This window comes from Trachurus japonicus, chromosome 10, assembly GCF_045865225.1.
Source record: "Trachurus japonicus isolate A0001 chromosome 10, Traja_1.0".
Classification (NCBI taxonomy): Eukaryota; Metazoa; Chordata; class Actinopteri; order Carangiformes; family Carangidae; genus Trachurus; species Trachurus japonicus.
In genome coordinates this window covers 15,652,268-15,677,632 of record NC_140916.1, presented here as the reverse complement: position 1 = coordinate 15,677,632, position 25,365 = coordinate 15,652,268, and the positions used below count along the sequence as shown (strand labels likewise).

The window sequence follows — 25,365 nt, the reverse complement described above, 5'->3', positions numbered from 1 at the left end:
CTGTGTAACTTTCTTGTTTTTTAAGCTAGACACACCAAATAACTTTTGAAATACCACCTCTATAATTATCACCAGTGCCCCGTTTAAACAGAGACAGGTGATCAGTTCTCTGAATTATCAAATTATCAAATCATTATGTTAATGGGCCGGTGCATATTCTCATTTTTCCAGATCATAGTAGCCTATTTCAAAGGAGGTTAAATCGAAAGCAAATGGACTTAGTTATTTGTCTAGGAAACTACAAATAACTAAGTCCAGTTGCTTTCGATTTAACCTCCTTTGAAAAAAAAAAAAATGTATATGTTAATGATGTTAATTAAGTTACCTTATTTGGCAACAACAAACAGCATAGGAAAAGGTAGCCTACATGTCCAATATTATAATAAGACTGAGGCAGGTGATCAGTTCTCTTAATTATCTAATGAGAAGTAAAATGGAAGAATTTGCAGTGCTATAAAATTATTTCACTGTGAGCCATTGTCATCACATGTGTGACAACCAACCCCCAACCAACCATCCCCAACTGACCATTTAACAAACATGTTAAGCTAACTACCACATAGCTTTAGCTTGCTGGCTAAAAGACTTCTCAACAAAAACTACCACTTTTGTTTTGTTAATGAGTGTTTTATAGTAAAATGACTAGTAACGTATAATCTGTTATTACAAAAATAACACAAACATGAAAAATTAATCTGACCCATAAAAATGATAAAATATATCCTCAGCTCAATGCTTAGTGTGCATTCAACAAAATGACTAATGCAAAATGAACAGGAAGTCAGAGCTCAAATTTAATATCAACATCATGTCACAGCCCTGTAGTGTGGCTGTAATAAGCACTGTGACAACCAACCCCAGTCTCCCCTAAATACTGCAACACAGGTGGTCACACGTGGCTCAAAGTGGATATATATTGCAGGCTGTGGATTGTTGTCATCTTGAGTAAGGAGGACTACATTTGGACTGGACACACGCTCATCTAAACATGATGATTTATAACAGATAAAGCTGACAGATTTCTCTAGCCATTGTTTCAGAACTGGGAGTGTTATGAAGCAACCCTTCCTGTTGTATCAACAGTGTCTGTGTGTTACCCAGAGACAGCAGTTACACCCCCCGTTTCCCAGCTGTTTTTGTCCTTCAGCATTTACAGCTGCCTTATGCTCAACTTTGAGGAAAAACAGAGGGTCTGATCTGGATAAGACATAGATTTCAAACCACCCACGCCTTATTAGAGGAAGAAGGGATTTTCCTTTTTCCCCTCTTACCTTTGGGATTGATACATGGAATTTAAAGGCCATTTTCTATCAGCTATCAAGCTGCTTGATAGTTTTGCAGGATGTGAAAGCAAGGGAAAGAGTGTGTCATCACATGAGTTACTATGCTGTATGTCATGTATCATCAACTATATGACAAGTATTACCGTAGCTGATTATGCAGTGAATCTATCCTATTTGGTTAAAGATATTGTGAAAGTCTAACATCCTGGCCAACCAACCTTTCATTATTAAAGTGAATAAAATTCAACAGTACAGGTGTTACGGTGTTTTGGAGTCAGTCATAATCTGCAAATGGATTGTGTGAGTCAAACAACAACAGGATGTTTTGTAAATTAATCATAGGTCATGGGAGAGTCCTGGGACAGCTGTAAATACTGTAACGATGATGAAACAACATGCTTGCTGCTGGACTGGATGAAGAGAAATCACTTGATTTCTCTCCAACAGCAATTTTCCCTTAAGTCATTTTAAAGTCAAAATAGCTGCCTACCCAAAGTATTTTTCCACACTGTCTCTAAACTACAGTTTGATTGTACACTGATGAGCCATTTTAATGAGTTGGAATGAGATCTATTAAAACCATGAACATACACCAATTAGCCACAACAACAAAACCATTCACCTGTTTTAATGTTACGATGTAGACAGATGCTAGATAGATGCCACTCAAACCTAAAAACCTGTATCACAGATCTATTACTGGACTGATTTCATGTGGCGATCATCATTTAATCACTTCAATCAATCCAAATGAATGTATCTGATGCATTTGTGGGCTACAGTTGGTTTTGCAAGAATGCTCTGAGGATTTTTTTAAAAAACAAAGTCTGCCCACACCAACACACATTGTCTGTAATTTACTTAACATTACAGACCATCATCATCACCACCACCACCACCATCTTCACCCTCAGCAACTATTTTTCATGCAAAACAAATAAAATACCCCTGACAAATATCTGCTTATTTGACATGTGTTAAGTTAGTTAGGCTATAATAACTCAAACTGATCTAATGAAGGGGTTAAACTGTTTGCCAAGCAGCTGTGCAATTCTTTTTTACCTCTGTGAATGGTCCTCAGTTTACTCCTGTCTATCAGCTCACTAGCGCCTCCCTGTGGTGTTATGTTGGAAAGGATCCTGCCGCCTCTTGTGGGCCAAGGGCTCACTCACCTGGCTTGTTGGGGAGAAGAGGTCACGCAACTTCATGCTTGAAAAGTGTGAAGGAAAAGAAGGTCCTGCCGTCTTTGACAGGCGCGACTGTCTGGTGTGTTTTGTTCCTCGGCGCTGTGGGACGGTCAAAGAAGTAGATGGGAGGAAGGTACCGACTTACACCTTACAATACACCTACAACCACAACTCACTGAACATTGAATGTCCATCTGCGCCTGCTCCACGTTTGTTTTGTGTCTCCCTACGGTGGCCCTGAGAGCTCAACACACATGCAAAGACAACCATTAGCAGCAAAGTGTTTCCAATGGACATTAAAAAATTATAAACCCAGCTTGGGACAGCAGCTCATTGCTCACTTGTGACTCAAAATATAAAGAGCACCAAACAAATGTCATTCAGGTCAGTTAATTACTATTTTCTTATATCTAAAGATGGCGGAAACGGCCACGGGTTGGACTCGTCCTTAGCTTCAGGGCCTTCACGGTGCAAGGAAACACACCTATGATTATGGATTGAGTTTAGATGGCCTATGTTTAATAGTGCTGATATTATTCTATATCGTGATGATCGTGATAGGACATGTGTCGGCAAATTCTTAAAAACACTTTTCGCGTTTGCGTCTTTACGTGGCCACCGTAGAAACCTAAATGCGAAAAAAACAAAATACACAAAACAAACGTGGAGCATGTAACTTAGCCTAGCTGAAGGCCTACAGCCACTCCGGGTGAAAACAAACCGCCACCATTTGATGGATTGAGACTAAAGGTAATTAATGTATGTCTTTCTTTCTCGTATCCTCTGTCGATTCTGAGTTGTGTTATTTGTTTATTTAGCTATTTATTCATTGAGCTAGCTGCCACAGAGCAGGTGTAGCCACGGCCCAGAGGGATGGGCAGAAAGATGGAGGGAAAACCTGACTGTACTTTAAAGTACAGGAGTATAGATATAAAAGCACAGGATTAATATTGCACAAGCACAGTCTTCATATGGTATGTGATGTTGTGGGACCATGAATGATAGCCTCGTAAACCAGCCACAAGCGTTAGGGGTGGGCGGGAGTAGCAGCGTTGACAGACAACCCCATTCAGCCAATCAGCAAGTTGGTGTCGTGACGGGGCGTTGCACCAGTCGGTCCCTGATTGGCCAACGTGCTGTGTCAATCACAGCGGGCGACGCTGATTGGCTCGGCCTTCTGAGGGTTTCAGGCCAAACGCTTACAGCGGCAGTGAGGCCAGACTCTCCCTCGGAATGAAATGAAATGCATTTCCGCTAGAGGCTGGTTTACGAGGCTACATGAATGATGCATCCTTGGGCAAACTGCACCCTCTCGGTTGGTATTGTTGGTTTCCTCCCGCTGCCCTTGAGATGTTGATCTGAGAAAAGTTTCTTAGCTTGAAATTCTCCTTGAGGGATGAATAGAGAAATTGTATTGAATATTATAGGACCCAGCCCACTGAGCTAAGTGACACCGTTTGATGATTTTCATGTAGTGAGGGATGATGAGCCATACTCCACCCGGAGCTCAGAGACTCCAGTCACTCGACCTCTGTCGGATCAGTATAACCATTGAGATTAAACTGCGTGACAAGATGAAAAGTAGCTGCTGTTCTTAGTGTTTTCCGCCTATTTTGTTGAAATACTGTATGTCATGTGTCCGTAAACTAACAACAGTTTGAGGATTGATTTGAAATGATGTGGCCGTGCTGACATGGTCTGTAGGTGATGTGTTTGTCTAGACACAAATTGTTCTGTGTTGCCATTACACACCGCTCTTGAAACTATCATAGTATCATAGATCATCAAACTATTTCTATCAGTTAACATAATAGGCTATTTGCCGCTTTAAATAGATATACATGTTTTTATTTATTTATTTATTTGCGGCTATGTTGTCTAACAGGGACATTATTCATGTTTCCTTGGATGTAATATTATGGTCAGGAGATTATATTACCAGGGCCCCGCCCCGCGCCTGTCAGACAGCACCCCGGGTATTTGTTTCCCACTTAATACAATGATTTGTATCGATGTAGTTATTGGAGGTGAAGATATATGACTTGAGTCTTAACTGTTCCAGACGAAATGATTCGCTATAGCCTATGAATAAGGATCGTGTCTGACAGAGCCATTAATGGCTGTACATTTATTTTTGATTTAGGTTAATTTAATGGCCAGTTGTAGGATTTCACTTTGACTTTGACAAAGCAGCAAGTAAATAATGCCCGAGCCAACCATTTGTACAAAACGGCATACAATCTTTAGAATATTGACTTATTTTAGTTCAAATACTCCACGTCAAATAACTTAATTAAAAAATAAATAAATCAAAGGAGTTGATAGGCCTAGGACAGCGCTGTATTCTCTTTAAATAATTCAACCATTTGCAGTCATCTTCAGTGCAAAGAGAGAAAAAAAAGAAAAAAAAAAAGTCTGTTTATTTTAGAGACTCCGGTAAATTAGGGAAATTACTGCCAGCGCTGTTTTTAATTGGCCTCGTCATTTGATCTGTGTTCGTCTCGATCCTGCAGGTTTGCTTGAATTAGTTGCTCAAGGACACTGTGGGACAGCGAGAGCAATCAATGATCGGATTCACGACAGTTAGAGGATAGCGCCTCACAGAACAGTAGAGAAATAAAAGAACCTGACTGTGGAGCATGTTTGAGACTTTTATGAGAAGCCTGTTCAGCTCCATGCATCTGCTGTGATTAAAAGTGACAAAGCAGCTTTAAGTCATAGATCTTTGAAATACATTTGACAAATTTCAACCATCGCCCTGCAGCAAATAATAATAATAAAAAGACCCACTTAAAGTTTACCCACACAAGAGGCTGAGATTTGCAGGTTTGGGCTGAAGGGCTTAAGGATTTTGAAATTTAATATATTTAGAAAGCTACAAGTGGAAAAAAAGAATCCAACTTTAATTGCAAATGATAATATTTTTTGATTGAATGTATCCAGGATTTATATAAGGAAATGCAATCATTATTATATCTGTACCATGTTATATCTTGCTGCCTAAACACAGGGAAACATAGAATTATAGATATTTATATGTAAGAAAAATATCATCTCAAACTATTTCTTTAGCATTAAATACAATCTCAGAGACCAAATGGAAGAATATACTTGTAATTATGATAAGATATTAGTAAATAAAAAAACTCTGTGTATTGATTGTGAGATACACCTACGCCTCAGCCTCAAGTGATGCATTTGTTGAGCCTTGAACATTTTTTTCTGTTTTTTTTCCTCTTGTTTGTCAAATTATAAGGCAGAGATGAGGGATTTCAAGGACGCGTGGACTGAATTTAATCGAAGAGGCTGAGAGTGGAGTGGAAGAGTGACACACAGAGGAGAGAAGTTCATTATTCTGCTGAAAAGGAAACCAATGGCTTTCACAGTCACCATGGTAACTGGCCTTTCTTTTGCCGTCAGACCTATGATAAGGTACTTCACAGCATTAAGCACAATTATTGCAAGGTAAAAGGGGAAATATTGCTTTCCAAATGCTAATAGATGTTAGATATTGATTGGCATGGCGATTCATACAGAAGTGTGCCCCAACTGTTTCACCTGCCTGACTCTCTGCAACCCTCTAATGAAATTTGATGGAGGTGATGCTTGATAGGCCTTTGTGGCACAGGGGGCTTCAGCTGTACTTGCATCTTTACTTGAGCTGAACATAAGAAAAAAAAAATACACTTCAGCAGAAATGGCAAAAAGATGAAGACAAATTTGAAGCTGGGAAACAGCACTAAAACCATAAAAGTGTATAGAGGAAGAAGCAGAAGCAGGAGAAAAAGCCCCCCAAAATGCTTGAGTGCTGATTATTTTTCATTAAGGAAACATATGAATCGCTGCAAGTTTTCCCAGCTCTGTTGTTGCAAAATGTCTCACAATATAAATACTAAACACCCACCGCTTCCCGTCATTAGCATGTCATTCTGTTGTCAAGTGACCCCGCTCGCACTCTAACACAAAGACGGGTCGGCCTTGGCAGCGGTGAGGTCAGCACCACGCAGCAAGTCCAGGCCGTGGGGGGTGGGCGGCTGGTCGGTGGCAGCAGCCTGCTTAGTGGGTGAGAGGATGGAGGATTAACATAGTGGGAAGCATGGGAGCTGGTGTGTGTGTGTGTGTGTGTGTGTGTGTGTGTGAGGAGGGATAGGGTGGTGTGGGGCAAATTGTTTTAACCCCTATTACAGCAACTGCATGGCGCTTCTCTTATCTAGGCTGCTGCAGCCACTCATTAATATTCCGTACATATGGCAGTGCTTTCTGTATCATTGTCTATTAATGGGAGGGATAATCGCTCATTCAATTATCAGGCAGTCAGCAAAAGACCAACCGTGCCTGCGCACCCCCGGTTCACACAGTGGCACAGCCCAAAACAGAGGTGTGCCAGCGAGAGGGTGAGAGCGATAGCAGGGATTACAACATATTAGCTACTTTAATAAGTCAGGCGCTGGGGGTAATGTGAAGCAAACAGGGATCTGTTGGCGTACAAGACACATGCCTGAACTTTGGAGCGACAAAGCAGAGGAGGGCAACATCTGAAAACCTTCTTCCTGTACCAACTTTAAAGTCACGCCGCACACGAGTGTCGTGGCCAGGATCTATGGGGCTGATTTCAGAAAGTGTTTCATGCTGTTAAACGCAGAAGCTGCTCCATTGTGGCGATGCACCGTGGTCAGAAAAGGCCGTTTATAGCTGCGCGATAGACTCTGACGGCTCTGCCTGCCGAATAAAGCTTGACCCCGATGTCTGTGGGCCAGAGATCTGTGCAGTGATCAAATGTAGCGCTCATCCCTGTTGATCTGTGCTTTGTGGCCTCAGGACCCGGCGCTGTCTGTCTCCCTGCTGCCGAGGCCACGGCCTGGATATGAGGGGGGGTTACTGATAATAGTATGACCTCTGGCTGTGTTGACCCCAAAAGACCTTTGTTGAGTCAACACACACACACACACACACACACACACAGAGAAAGAGGAAGAGTTGGAGTGAGGTTGTTTAGTTGTCCACTGAGTTTCTTCAGGAGGTGGGCCAGGAGATTGGAGTGCAGAGCTGTTGCAAGCGGGGGTTGTTTTGTGGGGTGGGGAGTGTGAAAAAGATAGGAGGTGAAATGTTAACAAAATCTTACAAAAATCCGTAGTTTGATAAATTTTCGCATTTTGAATGAACCGAAGGCGGCAGTGGCTGTGGAGGGCCTTTGTTGGAGGTCCCATTTTCTCTGGGAGAGCAGCACGCTCACAGGGTCAGCGAAGTTACGAAAGTAATTAAAGCTCGGTGATTCACTGCCTGCTGCAGAGAAAAGAAAGCAAGCTGTCATTCTGATTTAGAAAAATAAATTACAATTTTAATAATGGGGGAGGATGGGGGCGCGAGAATGTCTAGAGCCTCGGTGGGTCGGGGGGAGGCGGGAGGGGCGGGGGGTGGGCATGTTGGGTGGGAGGAGGGGGTCGAGGGGGTTGCTGGCTGCCTACTTATCAATAGTTGCAATTTTTTTTTTTTTTTTTTTTTGAAACCGCATCGGTAGTACATTGCGAGAGCACAAGTGCCCTTAAAAAAAGAAAACCCTGGAACATTAACATACTGATTTCATGCGCATGGCAAAGGGCCTGAGCCAATATCAGAGAGGACTCAGCAGTCCTATTGTCTGCTGGGACTCTGGTCCCCTCTGATATGAAAATTCAATTATTTTATAACTAGATCTGGCGCTGCGTTTTGACAGTCGACGGTAGCGCCTTGCCAGCTGCATCAGTGTGGGGGACCAGAGGCTCCTGATAGCGAGAGGGAGGCCTTTCAGACATTGACATGTTTTTGGGGGACAAGATTGCCTAAATGTGTTGCATTTAAGGACTGAAAGTTAATCTAATGCACCACCATTATCTCACTCAGGTAATTCCAATACCATCCTCAATCTATGTTTACGCTCACGCACGCACACACCGCATACTCGCACACCCATTCATTCTTCAGCACTTTGAATCTGATTCCCAGGCTTTCTGCATCCAAACAGGTAATGTATTTATTTATTTTTTCAGCGCTGCATATTCTCAGGGCGCTGGAAACTATATAAAATAGAAGTTGTTTTCTAAGGGACATCAGCAGTTTTTAAGTCATAATTCTGTAGAAACACACAGAAAAAAACATAAGTAATACGAATTACTTCTCAGTGCAGAGAACCTTTTTGTTGAAAAGAACTGTTTTCCATGTACTTTTTTTTTTTTTTTGCATTGCTGGGTGCAAACAGCATAAATATGCATGAGTTGTTTATTGAGTTTCATTCACTTCACTGTAAATTAACGAAAAAGAAAATTCACAAATATCTTAGCTTGAGGTGAAAAAAACACAATTTTCTGCCGGCGTGCAGATTTCTTCTAAATCGAGAATTCCCTCCATGAAAATGTTAGATTTATGCAGACAGCAAAACTTTTTTTAAGGCGCTTCTATCCACGCCGAGACATAAGGCCTATTTTTTTTTTCTGAGGTTATGGGACAAATCCTTTCATTACCTCGGCGGCTCATTGTGAGAGTTCTGAGGGGGGTCTGTTAAGATTAGGGAACAGGAAGCAGCCCCCCGGTATGGCCCTCTCTACTCAGACCCCACCGTGTTGTACTTATTAACCCAGCCTGGGAGAAGATGTACCTGCCTCCCCTCATTAGGCCGCGGTGGAGTACGCGCTCAGCCCGCAGAAGAATGGAGCATTAATTAGTATTCTCCGCAGGGGGAACTGCCATTAGCACTTAATTAGCAGTAAGAGTACCATTCAGTCAGGCAGCCAGTTAGTGTCGAACACAGTATGTTCTGTGTCTTTTCTCCATGTGTAATAGAAAAACACTGATGAATGGCCTTGCTGTTTGTGCACATGTGTTGTGTTTCTTATATATACCGTATCTATATATGTTTTTATGCTCCTTTTCTTCTCAAATGCAGCTCAACGGACCAAAGACGATTTATGGTTTTGTTCTGCAGGACGTTTTTCCTTCTCTTTGACAGAGCTGCAGGAGCTGCCGTCGAGCCGAGTGACGGCCCCCTGTTCCCAAGTCAGCAGGCCTCTGTTGTAAAGGTTTAACTCTGTGTGCTGCCCTCTCGCCGCTGTTGACCTCCACGAGGGCAAAACGCTCGTGTTCTCGTCTTCACCGCACCGCTCCGTTCGCTGGCTCGCTGGCTCGGCCCCGGGGTGGTAAAGTGGGTGATTAGGGGATTGAGGTCAACTTTCCCCATTGGTCTGAAGGAAGTTCCTTTGATCTGCTGAGTAGGCATTCTTCTCTCTTTTCTCTGTGTTCTCTGTCCAGCGCCGTCACCGCTGAGGAGGGACAAGGGAGGCTGTTAACCCACCTCAGTCCGCTCCCCGGCCTCACTGGCCCTCGCCCCCACCCCACCTCCTCCTCCGCCTCCTCATCCTCCTCTCCCACCACCTCCTCCTCCTGCTTCTCCTCCACCTCCTCCTTCTCCGCCAACAGCTTTAGGGAGGCTCAGGCTGGGATGGTGGCGGTGGTACCTTTCATTTCCCGAAATCTGAGAGGCGGAGAGCTGTCATTTGCCAATTTGGCCTGAATGGGGCGGACAGCGGATTGAATGTCGTTTTCCCACCAGGCTACACCATCCAGACCAGCGGGGGAGGGAGGGGGACGCAGGGAGCCGGGTGTAATGCTAGAGTAAAATTAGAGCTTTGATGGCAGCTAATAGTGTGTGATGGTTGGCACTGACGTGGATTTCCAGTAAAGACGCCACAGGTTCTCTCTCCCCCTCTCCCTCCTCTCTCTCCTCTCTTTCCTCTCTCTCACCCCCCCACGCCCCCCCCCCCCCCCTCTCTCTCTCTCTCTCTCTGACACACCTATAAGATTATGCGAGCCCTGCCTTCTTTCTCAGAGCTGTAATTTCTCCCTGATCAATATAATTATACATCTCCTTCCTATGTCAAAGGGCTAGACTGGTCCTGTTTCCCTCTGTGCCTTCTCACACACTCACACACACATCCACATCCGCACACCCACACACCCACCCACATAACATATACACACACACATATCAGCTTTTGAGAAAGCGAAGACACTGCAGAACAACACCAACAGCGTTCCCTCTCATATTCCAGCTCCAGGTGAGCTGCAAGCAGGCAAAGATTTTGTTACAGAAATCCTCCACTTTACAACATATGACTCTGTGTTGTGCTGCTTAAAGGACGGCTCAGTTCACCCTAATGTTCTGTTTGGGCCCCTGGAAACACCAATCCCTCATCAGCACTAGTGTTCATTTACTAATATCTACCTATGGATCAGATTTTTGAGGTAATTATAAGCTTCAGAAGTTCACATCTTCTGTTTTGCTGCTGTAAATTACAGTTAAATGCAATGTACTGTAAGTTTTCCCACAGTGCCCCCCCTGCCCAAATCCAAAAGTCAATCAACATTTATATGATTTGAGTTTTATAATAGTTGTGTCTCTCCGGTGTCTACATGACCCCTTTTGTCTACGAATGATCATTTTTATATAACTGTTTGTGCACAGCCCATACCACTGATTAATAACAGCTTCATGGTCGTTTCCATACTCACTCACCTTTATCAGAGGGAAGAGAGTTACCACTGAAACACACAAAGTTTAGAATATGGGGAATGCGGAAACATTGAAAAACAATACAAAGACAAAGGTTAAATCATTAGTCTGCTGACAGAATGTAATAATAGATCAATAATTTGAGTCTTTTACTAAAAGATTACAATTTACAGCCTATTTTCTGTTGCATACAATTAGGAACTTAATCCCTTTAGGTGTTTTTAATTGTTGTTCAGCCATAGGAAGTGATTGGAGGACCACACCCAGGACTCCTGTAACACGCAGTGACCATTTGTTGCCTTTGTGTCTGCGTTGGTGGGGATATAGCAACAGTGGTAATGAAGAAAAGCACTTGTACAAGGAGATTTTTATGTTTGGCCTTAAAGCGAGAGGTGGCTAAGTGCACTTTAAAGTTACTTTGAGATTACAGTATTGACATAGGATGAGTGGATGGATTTTTTTGTTGTTGTGCAGGATGGTTAAGGACACCCAGGTACGGCATCTGCCTCCTTCAAGGGTTTTTAAAAATCCACATTAATCACCCCCCCTCCACCTCCAGACATGAGGATGCACGAAACACAACACTGATGGGATCCGCCTCAAGGCTACCAGGCACACACACACGCACAGTCACACACACACACACACACACACGCACAGTCACACACACACACACACACACACACACACACTCTACATTAGATGTTTTGATAGCTTCTGAGGCACGAGCGGCACTGTGATGCTCTGACATATGGAAGGTTAAAGGCTTCTTAAATATCCATATCAATCTGCACACTTGTCAGCTTGACAATGACGGAAACAGAACACCATTAACCGCGTCAGGCAGTATGATCCCCGTCTGTGCAACATTAGAGAAATAGATGGTTCCCTGGAAGACATTCCTCTGGACGTTAGCCAAGCCACAGCTCTAGGGGCTGAATTATAGTTTTTCGATCGGTTTTAATGGCAAAATATTTAACGGTTACTTTAGAAGATGGCGCCACGAGGTTGGCAGCCTGTTGCAGCAGCTTAAGCTTTCTTTTTTTGCTTTAATTTGTTGGTTCATTTCTTTTGCATTTCTTCATTTCCCATTGCTTTGTACTTATCATTGTGGTCTTTATTCCTTTCATTGAGGTGTGCGGCTGCAATCCCAGAAATTCCCCCCTACTATCATCTCATCTTCCCCTTATCTCACCTGTTAACCTTACGCGTTGGCTTTGACACATGTATGTGCTTACAGGTGTATGTTTTTCAACGACTACACCAGAGTGTGGGTCAAGTCCCTGTTTGGTCCGACGTCAGAAATACAATATCCTGTTTTAAGATGGATCTGATTGCATTGATTTCATTGTTCTGCTCTCTCTTGGTAATGCCTATATGCTTGTGACCGTGCGGGGTGATTGTCCTCTTCCTGCTGCATGGAGAGCATTGTACTCTGCTCTCCTGGGATGGGAGATGTTTTGTTTTTTTGAGCTCTTTCACACCAGCTCTCTCCCTCTTTTTCTTTTTTTTTTTCTTTTTTTAACACAATAGCCCTCTCTCCTCTCACCCAGTGTGGCAACCCTTTCAAAACGGGAAGCTCCAGGTCAGTTTCCCTTGCCAAGTTTTGCAGCCTGCCATGTTGTCTATTCTGCTCAGCTATTTAAAAAATGTTGAATATCAACAATGGCTTTCACTGGTGCATTGTCAACTTTTGTATGAAGCAATCTTGGCTGAATGAGATGGGTCCCAGAGCAGGGAGAGCTCAGCTGCAGTGTGCACTACCACACCAGCGACTGCCCGGGTCTTTTCGCTCTTTATACTCCTCTGCTGCGCTGGGAGCTGCCATGGTGCCGGTCCTGCCGTCCGAATGGCCACGGTCGGAGTCTGAGCCGAGGCTCTGGGCCGCGGATGTCGTTGCTATCTTTCAGTCCATGGTCCTCCTGCTCCTAGGCCGGCCAGCTGACAGCCAGCTGTTGAAGGTGTGTCTAACTGAGGAAATGGGAAAGCAGCAGCACCCTTGGGACCAGTCAGAGCTTTGGTGAGTGCCCTCAATTTTGTGGCCAGAGTGGGAGGAGGTTAGTAGTAAAAAGAGGAGAGCAGAGGGAGGGGGGGGGGGGATTCAGGAAGACGGTGCGGAGAGCTTTGCCTTGTGTGTTTACACTATCTGTTCACATGGTACATGCGTTTCTTGTTATTAGTTAGTTTTTTAATACGTGTAGAGTCGTCTCTTGGTGTAGGAGTCAGACACGACAGAATGAAAAACAACCAGGCAGAACAGTCTCATCCCTCCTGCTGTCCTGTTGTAAAATAACAGAATAATATCAACGACATATAGACTCAGAAAATCAAAATGAAACTTTTCAATTATGCCATTTGCCAACTCGGTACGTTCTGCAACCATCTTGACATTTTCACAATGTTCGAACCTCCCTACAGCACCAAAAGGGTCTGTCTGTCCTGCCTGATATGCACACTGGGATGCATCTGTGACTTTATGCTGCAGTCTCTCTGTGTTAGCACAAGCACATACATCTGTGTTTGTGTAAGTGAAGAGAAAGATGAAAGCAGGAATGAGAGCTTGCTTCCAGATAATAGTAGCTTAGGGTCTTTGTCCTGCTGTCAGCCAGGAGAGCAGTGAGGCTGGAAATCGCTCCAATGCAGCGGCAACATCTTGTATGTTTCATTGACATATCAGTCTATGGGGCAATGAGCTGTCGCCTCAGTCTGCACTCCTCTGCACACTTCTGCTGTGTGTGTGTGTGTGTGTGTGGTGTGTGTGCGTGGTGTGTGTTTGTGTACAAATAGGTGGCACACAGGGGAGTTCTGTGGTGTTAGTGAAAAGCAAAGGTTGATATGGGTGGAATATGAAGGTGAAGCATTATTTAGTGCAGCACAGTGGACGATTCAGAGGAGAGGCAGCAACATTTACTTCAGAAACTACTCTCATTTTGATTTTGAAACACTTTGACACTATAAAAAATACTCTCTTTTCTGTTTTGTACTCAGGCTATTCTAATAAGAGAGATACGCACATTTAATATCACAAATGTAAAAACTTCTGCTTTAGACGAGACCTATTGATTTGAAATTCATAATGAATTTCTTATGAATTCCAGCATGTAAATTCATGATGTAATGGTCCAGAAATTTAATTGGTCATACGGTTAATATGTCACACTCTTTAATTTTATGTTGATCCTAAATTGTCATTTTCTCTGTTCTGTCTTAACTCAGGAATCGTTTAAGCAGAGCAAAATAGGCTGATTATAGATATATTAAAGATTTTTTTTTTTTTTTTTTTTTGAGCTGAAATATTAGAGCTCCAGTAAACTGAGCTGGGACACCCTACCTTCTCCAGGACCTGAGTTGTCCTCTGTCTCACCTCTCTCTGCTCAACCCAAAGCAAGGTGACCAAATTCATCTCAGGCCAGCCCATCCATTATCTTGTCAACACAGCCAGCTTCCCGCCTTAGTTTGCTCTTCTCCCAGCAGACTCACTCTAATGAAATACGCAATAATCACCACACTCATCTCATCATGCTCAAGGTAATTAATATATTTAGAGGGCGATGGCTAACTCTTAATTAAATTATGCCTCCTTTAATGAGACCTTGACTGGGACTAAATTTATGACCACTATCTGCTTTATCGAGTGCTTGGCACGCAACAAAGATTTGTCATTTTCTCCCAAATCACAGCCAGATTACACATAATGGTACTCATGATTTATATATCAATTTATGCTTGTTTGTTTCCTTATTTAAGATTTAATAAATTACCTCTTATAATTACCTAGTCTGGTTTTTGGTCCCTAAAAGCCCCCAATTTCTGCAATTAATGCCCAGTGCTGTATCGCTGTTACATATTCATTTTGGAGGAGAATACAGATAACAACTTGGTGACATTAATCATGTTGCAAAATTGGGTGTATTTAATTAATTAAAGTTACACTGCAAATTAATTGTGCATTCTCACAATATTATCTTAAGCTAATGAAGGCTCGACAAAGAGACTGTTTCATTTTTTAAAAAGAGGCTAGATTAGTGGGATCTCAATTATGGCTAAAACAAAAGAGGGCTGCTTGCTTGGGCATGGCGCAAAGCAAAAAGTGACGATTCAGCACTTTCTGCCAAACAAAAAACGGAGAAAGTTTCCATTGTTTTTGGAAAAAAACTGAACATGGCAATGATTCAAAAGATACATGGAAAATAATGAGTGCCGCAATTAGCCAGTCAGGGAATAACACTATTTAAAGTGATCATCATATAGAGGTGCTTGATAATGCCATTCACAAGGCAGCAGCTCCAAAGCAGCAGGCATCATCAGAGTGGAGAAAAAAAAAAAAAAAAGCATCCTTAGGCCTGATTTAAACTGTGTGCTCTTTTGTTTGGTGTAAACACAGCTTTTAGAAATACTCAGACTGTGCTCTGAAAACTCCTCTGTGGCAAACTATTCACAAACAGAGCAGCAGATTAGCTGTGATACGTCGCCTCCATAGGGTAAATGAAGATCACACAGATTAGAGGTTGTGAGTAGTGTGAGCTGAGGAAGTTGAGGCTACAGACTTTTTTGTTCCTGCGCAAAACACACAAGCGATCATGTTGCGCACGAGATGGCTTTACCCCGGCCTCATCCAGCGGCTCAGAAGCGAAAACCATATTTATTGAAATTTTCTGCTTAATTTCAACTGAATTGAAATTAGCTTTCGGCAGATGGAGGGAGCTTATAATTCACAGTCAGCCGGTATTTTATTTTTCATTTAACGCATCATATACCAAATGTCTTAATATGGATGTTTCTCCTAATCTGCCAAGTAAACGTAAAGACTCTTTGTCTCTGAAATGACTTCAAGGAGCTAATAATCATTGTATATTCATCTAAAAATGCCTCCACCGATGTCCTCCACTGTGATTTAATTTCATTTGCTTTCAGCTTCATTAGTCAATAACCACTGCAAAAAAAAAAATGCTTATGTCAATTATGGGAACTCCAAGGGTCAGTGAGTATATGAATTTTTAACTGCACACTGCTGCATGTGATTATATTAAGTGGTCTTGTAACAATGATTAACCCCAGCATGTGTGTCTCTGTGTGTGTGTGAGCAATTCTGCATGCACTCATGTGTTGAGCATACTTGATCAAATGCGTTTTGAAACGTGCATCCCTAAATGATAAGCAGCTACAAGCAAAGAGGGGGCGAGGTGATGAAGTGAAAAACTGTTTCCCTAAGGCTAAGTGAGACGGAGCAGAGTGTTGGGTGGTCACGCCTTGTCTGCTCACGACAGTGGCGGGTTAAAGAGATTACACTGGGTCTGTGTCAGCAGCCTTGGCCTTGCTCACACAAGAACATAATGAGGAGGGACATGCTTGGCCTGGCCAGGAGAAAAAGAGGCTGAAGTTTGAAGCGTTTCCTCCTCTGCAAGACGGCGACGGGAGGCAAACAGCTTTTCCTTGCGTGTTGTTTTACAAGCAGAGGTCAATAATGGATAAATTCCACAGAGCTGAGGCTGAGCTGCTGCCGAGCACAGACCCACCACATGACACAAAATTACTCTGCTGCTGCTGCTGCAGCGGAGGCAAGAACGCAAAGTGTTCTCCATTATAGCCCAGATTCCTCCAAATAACAAAGCTCACCTGGGGAAAAAATTCACAAATCTGTCCTCTGAGTGTGTGTTTGTGTGTTTTCTGCTTCTCTTGAAGGTTTGAGTGACAGTCGCCTTCACCTGTAACGATGACTGACTGAATGAATCGTCACTGCCTCTCGTTAGCAGGAGCACCCCTGGGTTTTTGTGTCCCGGCGTGTGGTGAGTTTACTAAAATCTACCTGTTTCCATCCTTCCCATCCTTCCCATCCTTCCCATCCTTTCCTGTCATGACTGAAGCAGCAGAACCTGAGAGACACACATTTCTCTTCACCATCAGCCCGTGGCCTCCTTTTTATTTCTCTGTCAACTCCGTCTCTCCTCCTGACTCCTCTGTGAACACTCACTTAAAACCTTCAGTCTGAATATCAACTTCAACCAATCTGATGATTCATCTCAAGGTTTCAACCGTCCTTTGTTTGGACCCCATTTGCACACCTTTTAAATCCATTTTTTCATCACAATCAGAAGAAAACTTACTTTAATTAAAGGTCTTGCAGGTCATTCCCACTTCTATAATTTCCTTCTCATAGAGAGTTTGTAATTTCCTCACAAGTTTTCAATCAAACAGAACTTTGAACAGAGGAGAAGTGCAGAAATGATTCTCATGTTATTATCATTATTCATGTCTTTATCAAAGTCTATAATTTGATAATATTTCAAAGTGAACCAAAAACCCACATTAGCTGATGCTCCATCAGATCTGCCATGTGGAGTCACTTCAATGCTGTCAGAAAGAAGCACAAATGAGCTTTTATGATTACCTGTTGCAGCTCATTGATTATTGATGATAATCAACAAAACAAACAAACACATTTTTGTAGAAGACTTTTTAGCAGCTTTTTGTCATAAATTGAATGAAAATGTGAAAAAGAAAACCAATCCAACAGCCTCAGCCAATGATTCTACATTACACACAGATATTAAACATTTAAATCTTTTGTTGTGAATTTTCCTTTTTTCTTTCTTTCTTTTTTTTTTTTGGTCAACTTTAACTCTTATGGGTCAAATATGTCAAATTAGCATGAGGGATGTACTAGCCCTATAGCTCCGTGGAATAAAGAGGTGATAATGGCGGCACTTTCCTTCCCTTTTAAATGACCCGTGAATATTATTTTACCTGTGTTGAACTGGGAGGACGCAACCATTCACGCCGACACAATAGGAACAGCAGACCGTGCGTAAATTGCATCTTCATTTGCATTCCTGCCTCCCAAAAAAAAAAAAAAAAAATCATGCAAATCTTAATGAGACAGTCTCCATTGTGGCTGTAATTGAAAACCCTTTCTTTGTTAATTACTCTTTCTCAAAGGCCTTGTCCGCAGTCACTGGGCTGAAACAAAAAAAGTTATTGATTCTGGAGGTCGGGGGGTTTAAAATGTACAAGTCGGAATAATGTTGTTTATTGTCGTTTTGAGATGCGACTTTAGATATCTTTAAAAAATATATAAAATTTTGTGGTTATTATTATTATCATTATTATTATTATTATTATATGATAATGATTAAAAAATAGAAAAAACATAAAAGTTGTAAACGCATGAAACAACGATTAAAGGGGGAAACAAATGTCTTAACTATTATCAGCGGGTGATTTGCAGCTGAATGACAGACATGCAGCGTCTGTGTCTTTGTATAATATTAAAGTTGAGTGCGGAGCAAAGGATACGGACAAAGTGAGATTAATGTCGCTTTAATTCCCCGAAATCTCTCTGCAAAAATAACCCAACATTTTATTGTATTATTATTTCTCGGCCTACAGGCCAGAATGAACCCTCTCCTCCAACCACAACCTGCGGTTCCTGTCAAATCCAGGCACCGGATTCACTTCTGCATACAGCAGAAACGTGAAATATGAACAAAATCATTGATTTTTATTAATCCAGTGCATCTTTGTTTAACGAAAAATGTTTTTTTGTTGTTGTTGTTGTTTTTTTTTAAAGAAATGCAGTTTTCTAATCGTCAGAAATCAACGCTCTGTGCACATGCGCGCTTCATCCGCTTATTTTTAAAGCGTGAAAGCGATCCAGGGGTCGATGTGATTGCATGCAGGTTATACACTACATCCTCCCATCAGGACATCCACATTTCCCAACATTCAACAGTGGGATCGGTGCAGCCGCGCGCCCTCAGAGCCTCCTTTTTTAGGGGGGCTGTCGGGCTTGTTGAGTGTGAATCGGAGCGGACTGTGCTGGTGGTCCTCGGTGCCTTAATTAGGAAATTAGCTGCACAGAGGCCCTCATTAACCAAACTCCAGGCTATACTCCTGCTGGGGTCTTTTTTCCTCCTCTCCTTTCTCTCTCCCTCTTCCTCTCTCTCCCTCTCTCTCTCTTTGCTACCGGTCAATTTCCATAAGGAGATTACAAGCGGATCAGTATTGAGATCTGCAGCAGATAAACAAATAACCTGTTCCTGAGAATTAGATGACTGCTAATTGGACGTTAGTTTTATTGCTCTTGCTCTGTTTGTGACGCCCCATTGAACGTGGAAATTAAATTCATGAAGTGATGTCTCTTTTCAGCTGATTTACTCCAACTATATGGCCGAGAGGCTGCACTCTGCCTCCCCGTTAAGATAACAGCTCATTCTTTATTCTTTAAGCTTTTCCTCCCTGTGCGGATGTGTGCGTGCGTTCTCTCATTTTAAAAGCCATATTGCCATATTTTATTTTTCTATAAGAGCTTTGTTTCTAAGCCATAGCTCTAAAGCTGTCAATAATACCTGATGAACACGTGTTGAGCTCATGCAATATGCTTTTATTTTGATGAATCTGTGCTTGGATTTTTTTTCTTCTTTTAGCTTTACTTTAAAACGGAAACGTTCATTCATTCCTGCAGAACAGTCCATTGATTATCCATTGAAAGCCGCTTATTAGAACACTTTAACCCTCTATTGCATGACATATTACTTATAGGTTAGGGTTATTATTGGAGTATTGATATCATCAATAAGCAAAATGTAATTTCCCAAATTGATTTTTAATCCAACCAGCAATAAATTATTATCAAAAGAAAATCTTTAAAAAGTCTGCAGGTGAACATCTTAATGTGGGCTCTACATGCACCAGGGGCCCACGCAGAAGCTGCTTTTTTTTTTTTTTAAGTTGGGAAGCTGCGGGAGGTGAAACGCGCCGACATGCACATGCAGAACGATCCCCGCAGAGCTCATGTAAATACACGGAGCTGTTAATGGCTGTTTTCGATGGGCGATCTCGCTGCTCGTCATTAGCAGGTGTGAGCTCTGCCCCTGTCGAGTCGAGCGCGCGGGTTTCTGCGGCGGAGCGACGCTGCTGCTCGTTTTGCAAGCAGAACACATGCAAATGAGGAGCAAAGCACTCCACCCGCAAATCATTTTAATAAGCATTAACACGGCGCAGAGAAAACATGCGCACGACCGGAGGGTTTTTTTTTTTTAGAGGAGGTCGGTGGAGGATCAAGTCGAAGTGTTCCCAGTGCAACTGTCTCTAAAGTCAACTTGTTCCCCCTGGGAGCGGAGCTGCCCGTCCCCTCCACAAGAGGTCGTTGATGTATTAAAGTTTTACAGCAGCAGCAGCAGCAGCAGCAGCAGCAGCGTCCACGCAAACCTGCCATCGGTTTGATTTGGAATAAAAACTCTTAATTTCCCAGAAAACAAGCAGATGACAGATTTATAGCTCAGTTGCTCCTGATATATTGGTTTCTTAAAAAAAAAAAAAAAAAAAAAAGATGCATTTGTTTGGTTTTTCAATGTTAGTGTAGCCAACTTTCAATCTGATTTTATTTCAACATTCATTGTCATAGGAAGTTATTCTACAGAGCCTGCACCTAAGCTGGGTTTTTTAAAAAAATATAAGAAAGAACAAAGTGGATCCTGACAGAAGTTTTTTTTTCTTCCAGCTCAGTGAAAAGTAATTTTAGAGTTTTTTAAAGCCCGTAACTGCAAAACTGAGGAAAAACTTGCTTTCAATGTGTTTCTCAATCAATATTTTTCTAAGTGAAATAACTGGTTAATAAAAAATATATTAATTTACTGAAGGAAAAGCATCGAAATCCTTGAGAGTGAGACAGGACTTTCTGATGGGGGCACAATCAGTTTGTGAAATTGTGGACGAAAAGCAACAGACGCGTGTGACAGCAGAGATGAGAGGATTTTTATTTTATTTTAAATCTGCTAATGGCTAATTTTATTCCAATATTCAATTTAATCAATAATCATTTTTACTTGAAGGACTTGCTCTCATTGTAGTCCCGGTTTGGCCTCTGAAACCCATGATCCCTGCATGCAGCAGATAGAGTGACTGTACAGACAGGACTTTTAAATCAAGCATATTGAACTTTTTGCGCGTTCCACTGGCACGTTTGATATAAAAACTTTATTCCCAACATCCCGAAAATGGTCACAAAAGCAACTGTTTCTGGATTAACTCGTTCCAAAAACTGATATTGACCCAATCAGGAAACGGATTAATAACAGAAACAAATTGGCTTCATTTCCTCCGTGGGTTCCTCATCTTCACTAGAGGTAATAAAGCTTATAAACGTGTAATATTTTTTTTTTGCGTTCAGGTCGTTGCTGCTGTTTTAAAACTTTCAGATCTCCCTCCTCCTCCCGAACCAAAACACAGCGCTGCGTGCTGCGGTTGGTTACACGGTGCCGCGCGCTGATTGGTCGCCCGCTCCTCATTGTCATGCTGTCAATCCACATCACATGGTCCGGCCACTAGGCCTATTAACAGATGAGCTTGGAGAACAAGTTTACAGACTTCTGTTTCAGAGCCGTGGGGGACACAGCAGCTTTGAGCGGAGAGAAACCAGAAGCACCTGCAGACACAGTTTGCCTCTTTTTGGGGCAGAATTATTATTTTTCCCCATCTCATCTTATGAGACTGGTCAGTATCTCTACCTCCTTGACTTTTTGGCGCTGTTTTGTGAACTTTTTTTTTTATGTACCTGTGAGTGAACACTAAAAAGCCGCCTGAATGTATAACATGATGGAAACCGAGATCAAGACCCCTCTCCCGCAGTCCAACTCGGGCTCGGCGCAGGGCGCAAAGAACAACAGTGTCAGCGACCAGGAGCGGGTGAAGCGGCCGATGAACGCCTTCATGGTCTGGTCCCGGGGACAGCGGAGGAAGATGGCTCAAGAAAATCCCAAAATGCACAACTCTGAGATCAGCAAGCGGCTCGGCGCTGACTGGAAACTTCTGACCGACGCCGAAAAGAGGCCATTCATCGACGAGGCCAAGCGTCTCCGCGCTATGCACATGAAGGAGCATCCGGATTATAAATACCGTCCCCGCAGGAAGACCAAGACCTTGCTCAAGAAAGACAAGTATTCTTTGCCCGGGGGGCTGCTGCCGCCGGGAGCCAACGCCGTCAACAACTCGGTGTCGGTGGGGCAGAGGATGGACGGTTACGCGCACATGAACGGCTGGACGAACAGCGCGTACTCCCTGATGCAGGACCAGCTGGCCTACCCTCAGCATCACAGCATGAACAGCCCGCAGATCCAGCAGATGCACCGGTACGAGATGGCGGGGCTCCAGTACCCGATGATGTCCTCGGCTCAGACCTACATGAACGCGGCTTCCACGTACAGCATGTCCCCGGCGTACACGCAGCAGACCCCCAGCGCCATGGGACTCAGCTCCATGGCGTCCGTGTGCAAGACCGAGCCCAGCTCACCGCCGCCGGCCATCACGTCCCACTCTCAGCGGGCGTGTTTGGGGGACCTGAGGGATATGATAAGCATGTACCTGCCCCCCGGCGGGGACAGCGCGGAGCATTCCTCCCTGCAGAGCAGCCGGTTACACAGCGTCCACCCGCACTATCAGACCGCAGGGACTGGCGTCAATGGGACTCTACCTCTCACCCACATCTGAGAGCAGCAGAGAAAGAGAAAAGACTTGAAACTTTACTAAAAAAAAAAAAAAAAAAAAAAAAAAAAGTACTTCGGATACTTGAACTTTTTGGTTGCTAAAGAAACAACGTTCATCAGTTTTGTTCAAAAAAAATAACTTTATCTCAATATCTCTCCTTTTTTTTTGAGTTGTCCGTTTTAAATGAATTTTAAATGGATCGAAACTGAACGTTGAGCCCATCAGAGTAAATTGCATTGCAAAGAGGCTTTTTATCACAAGTATAAGCAATCAACATATGTAGAAGAATTGGACTTCTATATTTTAAATAATGCCATATTTTCTCTCTATGAAAAGGCATGTGGCCTCGTGAAGAGGCTGGTGTATTTCAGAAAAGCTGGATGGAAAGTTGGTACATAAATGTTTACACTTAATTTGTAGAATGTCAGTTGTCTCCACTGTGTCCAAATTTTTGTAGTCTCTCTCTCTCTCTCTTTCTCTCTCTCTTTTTCTCTCTTTCTCCATCTCTTTCACTTTCTCTCTTTTCCCCTCTCTCCCCATCATGCCCTAGGTTGAAATGAAATGTTAAGACTGTGCGGGTCGCAAACGCAAGTTTTATTTATAGTAAGATTTTTTTTTCTTTCCTTTTAGCTTGTGAACCCGATGTTTTTTGTCACGTGAAAAAAATGTTCCAATTTTGTTTTTGTAAAATGTTCTGTTCTGTGATGGTTTTTTGACAGTGTCATGTTTACTCATTATCCTGAACGAAAAGGTCTATTTAAACTGACGTTTCTACATATTTTAAGACCATCCTCTATTCTTAAATGCTGAATAAATTTGTACGAAACATGATTTGTGACTCTGTCTCTTGTGTTAAATAGGAAGTTTGAAAATATCACTAAAGTTGCTTTGGAAAGTTGTGTCCCAAGGGGGGACAGGGTTTCTCTTTGAGAAGAGATTATTTTATAGATGCTGATGCGTGAAGATCTTGGACTTTGCTGTCTATTATTTTCAGAGTAGACCAAACAACTGGACTGTACATTTCAGATGCATGATTCATGCTCAGCTATTTTCTATAAAACTATACAGGAAGAGTGATGTTTTCACTTTGTCTGCATGGCATCATGGGAATAATCTCATCCTCCTGTATAAGCCTTAAATATATAGCCTGGTGAAATATTCATACGTTTTCTTTCCTCTTCTCAAAAAGATGGTGTATCTTTTTAAACATCCATTTAAGAATATGATTTGACATAATCCTGGGGTCTTTTGAATTTAATTTTTCACAGGCTGATTCATTTTATAATTTATGTTTATAGAAAGTGGAAGTTTCTTACATATTTTTCTTTACGAATTACTCTTTACACCGTTGGTGAAAACCTGCATTTGTCTTTGCCTTCATCAGATTGTACTTTTCCTTCCTTGGTTTGCCCACCATGGTCACTTAGCTGAGTTTGAACCTGAAGGCAAAGTATTCCACTCCAAAGTCTCTCCGCCTCAGACAGTTTAAATGTTTAATTTTTTTCCCTCACATTTAATGATACTTGGATTATTTTTTATTTGTTAAGAATCAAATTTAAGAATCTAAATGTGCAAATCTAAAAAAACATTAAGAAATGGGATGAGCATCAGGTTATGTCATGTTACAAAGTGGACGGAACTCACCCATTTTTCAAAAAGTCTATTAATACATTTCTAAATGTATCCATTAAAACACAAGAGACACCATCTGAAATGGTTTTTAACATTTTAGTAAATTCTATCCTTTATGTCAGCGATGACATGCTGAAGTGTAGCCTAATCTGATTTGTAACCTTCTGTTTGCAAAAAATGCTGCAAGTGGCAATGTTATTCATAATGTAATTTCAAAAAGGATTTTTGATGTTGTCCGGAGGTTTTGTCATTTAGTCTTTTATATAATTTCCGATGAACAGAGAAACTCATTTTGTGCTTATTTGCTTTTGGAACATTTTAAACTCCAGTGGCGAGTTGGTTCTGGTGAAACCCGGTGATAACTCCAACAGCTTTACATGTTATATTTTATTTTTCAACAGATTACTCGCATTCAAAATCTTAACTGCTGTCTCCACACACACACACACACACACTCCCCCCCGCCCCCCCGACACTCTCATAATGCCAAGGTGTGTTTGGAAGAATGGACCGGCCTGCTGTTGCAGTGTACCTTGGGATAAATAAGCTCTGGCCACCAAGAGGGCCGAAGCAGTGGCGGTCCTGCTGGCCTTCCCACACTCCCTGTAGGACTTGATCCACAGCTCAGCACAGCGGCCTGGATTAGCCCCACGCACCTTTGTGGAGGGAAAGATTATCTAGACCTCCCTGCATTCACTGACAGGGTCTTAAGTCACTCTAGCGTGCCAGCAGCCACCCGTCACCTAATCACACTCTCCAACTCATTTTTTTGTAATTAAGCAGCTTTTCTCTTCCTGCTCCTCGGTGTCAGCGCTGTTTGCTGTGGGACGGACACACTGATGGTTTCTAGTCATTTATCAGACTCGGACAATTATGCAACCTCAGGGTGGCTTTCACCTGCAGCAAGCCGAGTCCTGGGCTAACTTTCTACAGAGAAACGCATCGAGGTGTCCGCTGCTCGACACCTCCTGCAAAAAGTTTCAACATGTCAGCGCAGTGAAATATTTTTCCCAGCTCCTGCTCGGTGAAGCCCGCCTCTCTATGCGGTCACTGGGAAACTGGCACAAGACGACAGTTCCTACCTGCTGCTGGTTTTTAGGAGTGAAATTCTGTGTTTGTGGGAAGGTGTGTGTTTGTGTGTGTATGTGTGTGTGTGGCTGGACCGTACACAGCTATTGATTGTGTTTGAATGTTCTGGCAGTGAGGCCATCCGAGTTTGGCTCCCCACCACCCTCACGTC

At 42.6% G+C, this 25,365-nt stretch overlaps 1 protein-coding gene and 1 long non-coding RNA gene across 2 annotated transcripts in view; both read left to right on the top strand.

Annotated features, from left to right (window-relative positions):
• Nucleotides 1-5,624: 5,624 nt before the first annotated feature.
• The window catches only part of LOC146979585 (uncharacterized), a 38,853-nt gene continuing 19,112 nt past the window's right edge, over nucleotides 5,625-25,365 (top strand). The window contains exons 1-2 of the long non-coding RNA XR_015036804.1: nucleotides 5,625-5,864; nucleotides 16,695-16,798. This is a non-coding gene — a long non-coding RNA (uncharacterized LOC146979585). The remainder of the gene's footprint in view (nucleotides 5,865-16,694; nucleotides 16,799-25,365) is intronic.
• sox3 (SRY-box transcription factor 3) lies at nucleotides 21,377-23,324 on the top strand. The gene has a single exon (XM_085789519.1). It carries the CDS (start codon nucleotides 21,594-21,596, stop codon nucleotides 22,494-22,496), a length of 903 nt encoding a protein of 300 aa, XP_085645645.1. The 5' UTR covers nucleotides 21,377-21,593; the 3' UTR covers nucleotides 22,497-23,324.